This window comes from Engystomops pustulosus, chromosome 6 (assembly GCF_040894005.1).
Source record: "Engystomops pustulosus chromosome 6, aEngPut4.maternal, whole genome shotgun sequence".
Lineage (NCBI taxonomy): Eukaryota > Metazoa > Chordata > Amphibia > Anura > Leptodactylidae > Engystomops > Engystomops pustulosus.
Genome location: NC_092416.1, coordinates 78,298,681 through 78,311,754, shown reverse-complemented (window position 1 = coordinate 78,311,754; position 13,074 = coordinate 78,298,681). Strand labels below are relative to the sequence as shown.

Genomic DNA, 13,074 nt, shown 5'->3' with positions numbered 1-13,074 from the left:
GTCCCCTTCCTGGAGACCCCCCTAACTCTACAACTACTGGCAAACTTCTAGCGGACTAGCTCACTGCGATCGTGTGTACGACCACTGACCGATCTGGGACTAGTTATCACCGACCTTTCTGTGCTCCACCAGTTTCTTGAGATGCATTATATGTCTGTCCAGTGTAATCCACAATGTTAGATCCAGTAGCAGGACCAAGGGTCTCCAAAGACGGCTACAGGGGAATAGGGTGAGGGTCCTCCAGGGCAAGGTGAGGGTCCTGCACGATCAGACTCCTCTATGATGAAGGGTCCATCAAGTTTGGGGAGACAGGATGATGGTCCTCCAGGATCAGGGGATAAAGTTTGGGGGGACTGGATGAAGGTCCTCCAGGATCAGGGGATCAAGTACCCATTTGTCAGAGGGTCTGGGCGACTGTCCCGTTGCTTCTTTCTCCTCCGCCTCTGCCTAAAATTAACCTCATCAATTCTAGTGCAATTTCCAGCGCAGCTGTGGGGCAGGGGGTGCGGGGGTTCTGGTTGCTGTAGGTAAAGGAGGGAGGGTCTGTCTCCATCCATGTAGACTGGAGGAGGAGGAGGGAAATGGAAAGGGGACTCTCAGCCCCCCTCCTTCTGTCTGCTCCACAATCCAGGGGTCTGCATCCAGGTCCCCAGAGTCCGCCACATCTGGATGCTGCTTGCGGGGTCAATGCTCCCCTTGCCTGGGGCCACTAGAGCATCAAGTCGGTAGATTCAGAGCCCATTAACCCTTCAGCAGCCTGGGAAGCTTTGCAACACTACAAGTGTCAGCCAGGGTGCTCACAGTTACATGTATTATTGGAGTATATGTCCATATGTTAGAGCCGATGGGAACATTCAGAAAATAGAGGGGAGCTGACTGTATAAAAGACCCCTGCAGAGAATATATATATATATATATATATATATATATATATATATATATATATAGGCAATACATATATGTATATACATATTTATTCACACTATAGCCACTTACACCATTCTTTTATTTATTTCAGACACATATGTGCAGGGCTATCTGCTTAGAAGCAATAGGGATATAAAGTATCCCAGTGATTGTTTATTCATAAATATTTTAAATGTAACATTATTATTATTATTTTTATTAACTATTTGTTTCAGTGATAGATGAGGAATATACCCCCACAATTCAGAGTTCTAAGGGGTGCAGGTATTTGCCCAGGTATATACCATACTGTTTGGGGCTACAATTAATCTAAGATTTATTTATACAGAAAATAGTGAAATGTCCCCGGAGCTCACAAAAGCGCAGCTCACGGGTCACTGATGCGCCTGAATGGATGCTGTGAAGTCATTGCTGAGGGTCTGCTTCCAATTTACCCCAGAATTCCTGCCCCGATCCAGCAATGATTAACCCTTCAATAACCTTCACGGAAACCCTGTGAATGAAATCTATCACATGAGGTCTTGTGATCTTCCTCAATGGCCCTGTGTCAGTTTTACACGGATCCCTTAGTTTTGATTTTTGGCCAAAAGTTTTCTCCTTTCAGGTACAATCTAAATTCCAACTCTGACTGTAGCCCGAGGAAGAAATATCATTGCCATGCAGAAGAATTCCCAGCAGAGGAAACTAAAGATAAAGAGACAATTTAGGTTTTTATAGATTATAGTGACAGCTATAAACATTAGGCATAATTCTACACAGTAGTAGAATTCATAAAAATACATTTGCTATTGCACTTTTTGTGTGTATTTTATTATGATTTGATCCTGTGATTATGTAGCAGCTCCTCTATTAGTATAAATATTGATACTTGTGATAGATACATTGGGCCACATTTATTAAAGCATTTGTACCAGTTTTCTGTCTGACTTTGCACTGAAAAAAACATGCAAACTGTTCACACGTGTATTTGTGAAGTGTCTTCAGCGCCACAAAGTTATGCGATTAAAAAGACAGAGCTGGATCCTGCTCCACATTTATTGGTGAGACTGGACAGAAATGTGGCACACGCATTTCATTAAAAAGAACTGTTACTCTCAGCTTAAAGGGCACCTACCACCCCGATTCTACCTATAAAGGTAGAAGGGGTGGTAGGTGGATGAGTGGGACGTAAGGATAGCCCTTTTTTGGGCTAATCCTCACGTCCCGGGTGTCTTTTAGAAAACTTTATTGCATGTTTATGCAAATTTTTTTATGCGGCTACTGGGGCATGGAGTAGCCGGACATGAGGCTACTAGTCGCAGCTACTCCACGCCCCAGTAGCCACGTTACTCCGCCTACCAGGTAATCTTCTGCGCGCAGCTCCTGGTAGCATATACATGCAATAAAGTTTTCTAAAAGACACCCGGGACGTGAGGATTAGCCCAAAAAAGGGCTATCCTCATGTCCCATCCATCCATCTACCACCCCTTCTACCTTTATAGGTAGAATCGGGGTGGTAGGTTCCCTTTAAATACGTCTGTCACGCGGAGGATGCACCAGATTACTGAAGACCGTGCTCTAGAATACTCTGTGTGTTATGTAGTGCAGTTTGCATCACTATTGATAAATTTGGGCTGTGAGTGCAGAGCCTGCCCTGAGCTGTGGAATATCCTATTTATGAATGATTCCCTTTGTACAGGGACACAGGGTTTAGATTGTATGAAAATAAGAAAACAAGGAGCCCTTCATGTAGAAAACACATCACCGTCATCCTTTTAACAAGAGCAACCCGTGTATAGAAGCTGCAGGGCTCTGCAGGGGACCAAAGATGCCCAAAGAGTATCTCTAACTTCTAGATCAGCAGTGTACTGTACATGGCACACGGCTGCACTAAAAATACTTTTTCATGGATCAGTGCTTATTCAAGTGGACCCAGTGATTGATCCATTAAAAAGTAGAGCGTGTTCTAGCTTTTTTCTCACAGATTACTCATAGGCACAGATTTATCAAAAGTGAGACAAACTGTGCAGTCCTTACGAATGTGCACGGTGCCTAACACATTTTTTTCTGTATTGTCAGACGCAGTGCAGCCGCAACACAAAATTGGGACAAACACTTCTTAAAGAGGAGCTTTCACCACCCACCTCACACATTTGGAGAAGCACATATTTAGGGGCACTTTTAATTTTATTTCTAGCCCCTGTGGTTGTGGAGATATCAGTCCCAATATCTGGCAATTGTAATCTATGTTTGGTCAGAGAGGAGGAGCTGGGTTGGAGCTGGAGGCGTGTGTAATGCTAATTAGTGGCAGACAATGTCAGAGAAGCTACTTTGAATAGTGAGCTGTGATATTTTTCTATGTTCATCTAGAGGCTGTGTTCACACACATTCCGCTAATATTTTGTTGACATTGTGTTTACATAATCACAATGATACAAAATTGTGCACACATTGCGTGTACATTCTGTTTACATTGCAAACCAGTTGGGAGAGCGAGTGTGATGTGAACGCAGATGTGATGTAAAGTCAAATACAATGTAAACAGAAAACGGGATATAAAAGTATCTACATTACATTTGAGCAAACATAATGTTTACATGGTGTTTACGCTAACATTGCATTTACATTTGGAGTGAATTTGCGGCTACAAGACATTTGCTTTGATCATGGCGCTTGCTTGGGTTTTCACTGGCATCTGCGCTTACATGGTGTTTGTGATGTGTTTGCATAGTGTTTATGTGTCGTTTGTATTTCATTTGCACTTATGAAGCACTTGCGTCACGTTTATGTAGGGTTTACACTTACATTTATGTGGCATTAGCGTTTATGTTGCATTTACAGTTAAATTTACACAGAAATTGCATTTATGTTGCATTTGAAATGCCTTCAAGTTTACGTGGTTCTTACGGTTGTCGAGTTTACAGTTATGTTTACATGGCTTTTGCAATTATGTCATGGTTCCATCATGGTTTACATTTACGTGGTGTTTGCTTTTTGTTCATGTTTCTTTAGTCTTTGTGTGCCATATACACAGCATTTGCATTTTTATTGCGCTTGCATCGCATTTGCGTTTACGTCTGTGTGGCGTTTGCATGTATATGGTGTTTACATTATGTTTATATTGCAATTGTATCATATTTGTGTTTACTGGCCGTTTACATGGTGTTTACATTGCACGTGCCTTTTCAATTCGCAACTGAACTGACATGCTGTGTTCTGGCCGGGCGATTCAGTGAGCACTCACTGCGAGTGTGATGCGAGTTTGGAAGGGGCCTTAGTGGTGCATTTCTCTTATCAGGTCCTTACAATTAATTCCCTGTAGGAAACCTGTACAATAAGTTTTTTAAGAAGACTGCAAACTACAGCTCTTTTGGCCATTTTTAAGGCCCTTGAGTCAACAATATTTCACCTAAGGGTGATGGCACACATGGCGTTTTGAACACGTTTTTGGCCCGTTTTAAGCAATCCGTTAAAAAACCCATGCGTTTTTGGAAAACACGTTTTTGGCAGGTTTGACCAATTATCTTAATTCAAACTGGTCACAAACGCATGAATTTTCAAAAAAACTCATGCGTTTTATAATAACACATGCCTTTTTTTAATGGACTGCTTAAAAACGGGCCAAAAACGCATTTAAAATGCCACATATGCCATCACCCTAAGGGTGGTGGCACAAGTTCAATTTTTCAGATGCAATTTTTGGAGCCAAAAGCAGGTGTGGATCATAATGGGTCAGGACCTATCATTGAGAAGTGCTACTCCTCCTCTGTTTTCACTCCACATCGGGTTTGGGCATCAAAAACTGCATCTGAAAAACTGAACGTGTGGACGCACCTCATACTAGGTCCGTGTGTTGCCTGTGATTTTCCTGTGTTTACACAGAAAAAGGTAGACTGGCTAATGAAATCATGTGATATTTACCCAGCAACCTACCGCAAATATGAGTAGCAAATGTACTGCAACCATGTGCTGACCGTGTGGTTTTCTGGCCCTAAGGTTCAGACAGGATCCTAAGGAACCTCAAATGTGTGTATAAGGCCCGTTCTACACTTAAGAGTGTGATGCGATGAACTTGCATCACACTCGCAGAGCGTGCTGCCGGGATCTCCGGGCCCGAACACTGCAAACCGGGACTGAACTGACATTCTGAGTTCAGTCCCAGGTTGCAGCGTTTGGGACGGGAGATCCCGGCAGCAAGCGCTATGAGTGTAATGCGAGTTCATTGCATCACACTCGTAAGTGTAGAATGGTCTGAACCCATAGAAATACATGATTAACATAAAAAAGGGGGGCCAATCATGTGTAGACCATTGCAATATTCTATATATTTCTTTTTTAATCCTCCGAACACACATAAGCACCTTTAACTGCTGTGACATAATTTTTCTTTAATCAGATTTTTCTTGCCCTGTTATTCCCACCATTTTTTAGCCATCTACCCATTACTGCCCTCCATTTTACAGCCATTTGTGGGGTTAAAATTCATGTCCCCATTGACCAAACCAAAAACATTGCCGGTATTCGGAACAACCCGACAAACCTGATTTCACTTAACATCTAATTATATAAACATCTAATTTGCCCTTCAATGGGGGACATTTACTTAAAGTGTCGGTGTCTGCACTGGCTTTGTTACCGACCTGCTCTCGGAAAGAAGACACACATTTAATATTGTAGAGCTGTGCAGAGACATTTCTGTCCCCGAGACCATTTTCTGTCCCCGAGACCATTTTCTGTCCCCGGGACCAAAATCTGTCCCGAGCACCAGAAATATGTCCAACAGTCCCTGCTAGACCAGTTTTCTTTTGGTCTACTTTCCGCCAGTTTACAGCGCCCAAAAATGGCTGTGACACATATTAATTGTGTCTGAGTTTCCACTCCGCCAAAGCCACGCCCCTTTTCGGAGAAGAGTCGGAGCAGACGGAAAAAGTCATTTTTTCTGTCCCCGACAGCTAATAAATAGGTCTGAGAGCAGAACATGTGGTGAGAGCGCCACAAAACTGGCGGAAACGCCATAGTAAATGTCCCCCAATATGTCTTATATTCTAGGTTCTTCAAAGTAGCCGCCTTTTGTACTTTCTTGGCATTTTCTTGATGAACTTCAAGTGGTAGTCACCAGAAAAGGTTTTCACATCACAGGTGCCCTGTCAGGTTTAATAAGTCGGATTTCTTGCCTTATAGTTGGGGAAGAGACCATCAGTTGTGTTGTGCAGAAGTCTGGTGGATACACAGCTGATATTCCTACTGATTAGGACTGTTAGAATTTGTGTTATGACTAGAAAAAAGCAGTTAAGTAAAGAAAAGCAAGTAGCCATCATTACTTTGAGATATGAAGGTCAGTCAGTCCGAAAAAATGGGAAAACTTTCTCAAAATCTCAAAAGTGCAGTTGAAAACACCATCAAGCACTACAAAGAAATTGGCTCACATGAGGAAAGGAAGACCAAGAGTCACCTCTGCTGTAGAGGATAATTTCATCAGAGTCACCAGCCTTAGAAATCGCAGGGTAACAGCAGCTTAGATTAGAGACAAGGTCAATGCCACACAGAGTAGACACATCTCTACAACAACTGTTAAGAGGAGACTGTGTGCAGCAGCCTTCATGGTAAAATAGCTGCTAGGAAACCACTGCTAACATTTGCATTTAAAAAACGCAATATACATGTGACATTAACGCATGCGTTAACATCCCGTTTACTCTGCGTTGTGTAAATCCAAATGTTAACAATAATATAATTAGGTAAATCACCTCTCCTCAGCTGTTGTAATGTGTTTCAAAATGCAATTAAAACGCAACGTGTGACCGCACCCTTAAAACCATGTGTGACTGCAGCCTCATATGGCATCATCTCCCTGGGGTGTGACTACAGTGCTTAAAAATGCAGGACACAGCCTCAAATCCAAAATTAACAGTAGTGTCCACTCCTGCAAATAACCCTCTCACATGGCTTGTGTCCTCTCCTGTATATGACCCCCCTCACTTGGCTTGTGTCCTCTCCTGCATGTAACCTCCTCATGTGGCTTGTGTCCATGTGGATTTAAGATGCAACATCCCCCACCGGGGCCTAGCCTTTTCTTGGGGCCCAGAATACCGGAGTGGCTGGCTGTTGCGTCCTAGGCACGCTAGTGTCACGGTGCTTGGTATGGGGACCGGAGGGCTGTCCCACAGCCCGGCAGGTCTCCAGTAGGTGGTGATGGCAAGAAATTATATAGAGGGAGAGGCTGTGGTACTGGTTCTCTCTGGGGCAGCCCTTAGAGTCTGTAGTATGTGTCCCTGGTGGATAGATGGCCCTTGATGGTGATACAGCCGGGACCAGATGTAGGCGATGTTGTGCATAAAAGTTACTTACAGTTCTTTATTCAACCAACGGTAACAACATGCCAAACGATTCTGTACTAGAGTGATTTTTGAGAGGAACCTCAGGAGTTGTGTCACCAGCCTGGATGCAGGGGCAGGCTGGGATGTAGCTTTGTCCAATCCTGGAAGCTGCAGCTTTGTCCTGTTTGTCCTGTGTCACTCTGTGTGTAGTTATTGAGATAAGGCCTAGCAGGCCTGCGAGCAGAGCATGTGCTCTGAGCTCCTCCTGTGTTAAAGGAAACCTACCATTTAGAATGGCAGGGGTAAGCTGTAAGTACCGAGCACCAGCTCAGGGTGAGCTGGTGCCGGTACTTACTTTCGCTAGTGTTATAAACCGCGGTATCGCGGTTTTAACACTTTTTAAACTCTAGAGCAGCAGAGGCTTCGGCGCTGCGTGCGCAAGATCGTGCGCGCGCCTACATAGGAAATAGCGGAGATGTTGCGCGCGCACGGTCGATACCGCGGTTTATAACACTAACGAAAGTAAGTACCGGCACCAGCTCACCCTGAGCTGGTGCTCGGTACTTACAGCTTACACCGACCATTCTAAATGGTAGGTTTCCTTTAAGAGCTCGGCCTGAAGAGAGCTAACTTCTCCCCTGACTAAGGGTTTAGTTACTCCCTAGTCAGGTGGTCTCCTTCTCCAATCACACTCCAGTTACAATAGTGGAACATCATTGGATAATAACATTAACATTCCTTTAACCCTTGCCCATCCAGGCAGAATCTACTGCTACTCAATTACCTCTATATGTATTGTATAGGAAAAGGGCTTATTCGCAACTACTCCTCTGCCATGCGCATTGGCAGGGACGCTGCAGACTGATTTGCAATAAAAAGTCTCAAAAAGAGGCCAAAATTTGCGCCTGCCAGGATAGGAAAAACTGAACATGTATCACAAGTAAAAAGACATAAGGCACAAAGAAGAGCTGCCAAATGTCTCAAAAATTCAGCAAAGAAAAAAAACCTATGATATATGTTCCCCAATGACTGTTAAACCAGCGGAAATCTGTGCTTTAGTCCGATAAGTCCAAATTTGAGATCTTTGGTTCCAGCCACTGTGCCTTTGTCCGGCACAGAGAAGGTGATCAGGTTTCCCGGATCAGGTTCAGGATACAGGGTCCCCGGATCAGGTTCAGGATACAGGGTCCCCGGATCAGGTTCAGGATACAGGGTCCCCGGATCAGGTTCAGATCACAGGGTTCCAGATACAGGTCGGATATGGGATTAGGCACTGGCTCCAGCTCAGATTGTGGTTCAGAGTCTAAATCAGTGAAAACAGTGGTATCATCAGCTCTAGATCCCTGCCTCACAAACACAGCTAAACTGTGCACATACACATGTGTATCACACTACTTCACAGCAACTATAGAGTTAACTAATCAGAGCTGCTGTAGTGACATCACACAATATTGTTACATTTGCAGACACCAGTGCAGAGCAGGTCCAGTGTCTGAGTGGTAGTGCAGGAGAAAAAATCTCAGCAAAGCTGGGAAGAGATTGCACATTAATTGCACATTAGAAAGAACTGGAAGCACAAGATATTCCTGTACAGGACAGAGAGAATATATGTAACTGCAGAAGCTACAGAGGATCCCGAGACATCTTCAGAGGGAGGACACTGGAGCACAGAGACCCCTCAGCCTCTGTACATCAGGTACTGAAGCCACTGCCCCGGCCCCTAGAACTTGTCTTGGATTATTATTACTGTGGCTGCTGTCTGAAGTGTTCATACTGTTAAAAGAGACTGTGGAACATGTGCTTATCTATCTGGGCCTTGTATCCCCTGAACTACACACCCTCAGAATCCTAAAAGAACTCGCCCCTGCTAGCCCATCGTGGTCTGGCATGTGTGGCTCTTACAAGAGTATTGGCTTAGGCTCCATACAGGCTTAGGCCTCTTGCACATGAACATGGGCTCAACAAGTCATAACCCAGGCGAGCACATGGCCAATTTCAGGAGAAGGAGAGATGAGCACTCCTCACCCCTTCTTTCTCCATAGGAAGTCAAGTGGTGAGACCTCGATCACAGCCTCCATAAAGTCGTGTGAACGAGACCTCAGATACAGGTTCTAGTAAAGACTATGGTTCAGGGTACCCGCTTGTGCAGGATTCCGGCTTAGGTTCAAGTTTAGGATTTCAGGTCCAGCTAAACAGAAACAGACAGGATACTACAGGTCACAGGAGAACCAAATAACCAGCACTCAGTGAACTGAGCATTATCCCTTTTATCCAATTCTTGGATGCTGCCCCCAAAAGCTGACTGGTTAGCCCTTACATCATTCAACCCATAGAGTTTCAGGCTACCTTAACACAACATTTGCAATTATATTGGCTGCAGATAAGGGTCCTGTTGTTTACATACCATGTGTCATCTGCTGGAAAGCTCAGCTCACGAACTGATGAACATTGAAAATGACTGTCCAGGATGCAAATATGATTAGGAATATAACCTGCTCCATCTTTTGCATCTTGGGCAGTTGACTCATGCACTGTGATGTGAAATTCAAAGCCATGTTCATGAGGCTATGGAAGAAATGAAGGATGTGTATTAGCTGTAGACAATATGACTAGCACACAGCCTTGTTTCCTCATTGTGTGCAGCCTGAAACAGAGCTCTAGAAATGGGGTAGGGAACCTATGGCTCGGGAGCCAGATGTGGCTCTTTTGTTGGCTGCATCTGGCTCTCAGACAGATCTTTAATAAATAGTGATGGCTGCTGTGTGTCTCTTAGACTGATCATTGGACACAGGCAGCGATGTTACGACCAAGGCGCCATGGCCGCCATCGTCTAAGCCTGGGTCAAAGAGAAGAGCATGGGAGCGATGAGGAGCTGGCTGCAGGGAGCGCTGGTAAGTGAATATCGACTGGGAGTATGTGCTGTGGCTCCCCATCTACTGGGGCTATGTGCTGGGGCTACCTATATACTGGGAGGCGTTGTTGTGACTATCTATAGCCTGGAAGCATGTGCTGTGGCTGCCTATATACGGGGGGGGGGGGGCATATGCTATGGCTTCCTATTTACTGGGAGTATGTGCTATAGCTACCTATCTACTGGGAGGCATGTGGTGGGTGTCAGGTTTTGGAATAGGGAACCCCCTGGACCACCACGGACAATGATGTAAGCAGACACCTGGGACCAGAATCTAAGTGGCACTCAGTCTTCACCAGAGCCCACCAGTCTACAGCGTGGTACAACCAGGTCATTCCACAGGCTTCCAAAGTCGAGGTACAGGATCACTAGGCAGTCTCGCAGTCGGGAACAGGCAGACCGCCAAGGCAGGCGGCAATGATGCAAGCTCGGGGATAGAGCAAGAGATCATGGCTGACAGTGAAGGAGCAGAATCAGGAACAGGTCTGGGGTCACAATGGGAGGTCAACACTTGGGAAGGAAACACTGGGGAAAGCTTCCTCATAGGCATGAAGCACTAAGATCCGATCGGGGAATGCTGGGAGCCACCGGTCTTTGTAGGAACCCTGGAAGTGGGCAGCGCAGATCAGCAGCTCACTGGCCCTTTAAAACCATGAGTGCCGGCGCTCGCAGGCGAGTTGAGTGAGCTCGGAAAGGGGCGCCAGAAAGGGGTACGGATGTGCCTGCGATCCGAAACCTAGATCGCAGGAGCACCCGTGACACTGGGACTATCTATCTCCTGGGACCATGTGCATATGGTACGGCTCTTGCTGAATAACATAAGGTTCCTTACCCCTGCTCTAGAATGAACCACCCAAATTTCCAGAGATCAGGTACTGCATGGTAGTTGCTTCCAGCAAAGCAGTCCTGTGTGACTCACAGGCTGTGAAGTCAGCAGCCAGAGTCCATTCAGAGGATACCCAACAGGGGTAAATACAAGGGGGGGGGGGGCATAATTAGAGGGAGGTGGGTGGAAGAGAAGGGCCACAATAAGAGGGGTAGATGGTCAGATTGTTATCCCTCATACTGTGCATTTGGGATAACAATCATAGCTGTTGCAATCCTTTAAAACCAAAAAAAATTAAAAAAGGATGCACTTATACATTTACTGATGGCCACTAGGTGATTCCTGATCTCTGGACCCTGAGTTGGTTCAACTATTGAGGAAAAGGTTACAAGAGCTATGCTATACAGTATAATGAGAATGGAGAAGATAAGCATGATCATTACGAGCAAGGACTGCGGCGGCTGCAATAGAACACCTTCTGAATGGCTTCTGATGAATTCTTTTAGCTGGTGCACTGGGGTAGTTCCTTGGCCCTTTAAAGAGAACCCGTCATGCAAAATAACCCCCCTAAACTAAATATATTTTCATAAACTGCCATTAGAGAGCATTGCCTCTATCCCTTCATTGTCCCTCTACATGCCTGTAAATCTAAGCAATGAGGTCCTAAAGCTGTATGCAAATGATCTGTGAAATGTCCAGTGAAGCATTAGCATATTCAAGCTGTCCACCTTATTCATTAATAGGGAAGCACAGCCACACCCCCAGTGCATGACTGACAGCCTGTATAATGGTGTGAGGCTGTATAATGATGTGCTTCCTGGTGCTGGCGCCCCCTGCAGCCTGTGTGTGTATGTATAGGAGAGATACAACAGCTCCAGGCAGCCATGTTACAGCAAAACATGCCAGGTACTTGTGTAGCTGATGTCTGTGTCTCTCACCTGTATATTAGGAGGATGCAGCATGTCAGCAGATGCAGCACACACACTAACCATGCTTTACTATACATTACACACAGACATGAGCAGGGGGAGGAGAGGGGAGGGGTTACAGGGGTGACATCACTGCCTCTGACCATGTGACCAGCCTCATTTACATAATAAAGAATAAATGATTTTACAATGAATAATGTATGAAATAACTAGATAAAGGCTGGGATGGGATCCTTGTGAGCTGCTCCAACAGGTAGTAGTGACAAGACTAGTGACACAGACCTGATGACAGGTGTCCTTTAAACACCCAATGTTTTTGGGTTGTTGTTTCCTCTTCTAAATTCCCCTCCTCTGTTTCCAAAGTAGTTCAAGGCAGCTTTATATGAAGTTATGTAAGGAGTCATTGGATTCATATATTGGTTGACAACAGTGCACTAGCTTTTTACAAAGTGACCATCATTGAGCTTGTTGATTAATATGTTTTGTGTGTTTTTCTTTTTGTTTGTGTTTATGTTCTTTATTACACTTTTCAAAAGTTTGTTTATATATAAACATTGCAATACATTTTCATTCTACGTCAAAGAAAATAGTTTCTGATAGGACCTGATGTTTCACATTACATAAAGTGTGCAATATGTGAACTATACTGAAGATCAGAAACACAATCATCTAGGATGATAATCTTCTATACAGTGAAGACTCAAGATCAGGTGAAATTTTGGAAATTCTTTTAAAGAAATGCTGTCAGGGGAAATTACAATCTTTTGTTGTTTGGTGGAGTTTAGGGTGTGAATATGGGATAAAAAAGAATCAATCTTGAAAGAAAGTTGCAGAGGGTGGAGGTCACCAACCTGACTATCGTAAGCAGCTGAGAGGGTAGATAACAAGGAATAATGTGCAAAGTAAAAGGATAGATGATGAGAAAGTTTCAGTTTGCAGTTCACAGCACTTGCATCCAATGTATTGGGGCATATATATTAAATGTCTCACAGTGCAATGTTAGATGGACAGTCTTCAAAGTCTTATTCAATTTTATATTTTTTGAGGCCGCATAATAAATATGCTCTATTTTAAACCTTAGAAAAGCTTCAATAGAAGCTACAATCAAAATCATATAACATGACAAACCACAGACACTTATTAATAGATCCAGGCACTGTGATCACAGTACTTTTCTTATGTTTG

The 13,074-nt window shown here is 44.3% G+C and overlaps 1 protein-coding gene across 1 annotated transcript in view; it reads right to left on the bottom strand.

Moving 5' to 3' along the window:
* The window catches only part of FLI1 (Fli-1 proto-oncogene, ETS transcription factor), a 56,444-nt gene extending 55,956 nt beyond the window's left edge, over window positions 1-488 (bottom strand). The window contains exon 1 of the mRNA XM_072156684.1: window positions 115-488. Coding sequence (XP_072012785.1) covers window positions 115-147 — 33 coding nt within the window. The 5' untranslated portion in view covers window positions 148-488. The remainder of the gene's footprint in view (window positions 1-114) is intronic.
* Between the last annotated feature and the right edge of the window lie 12,586 nt (window positions 489-13,074).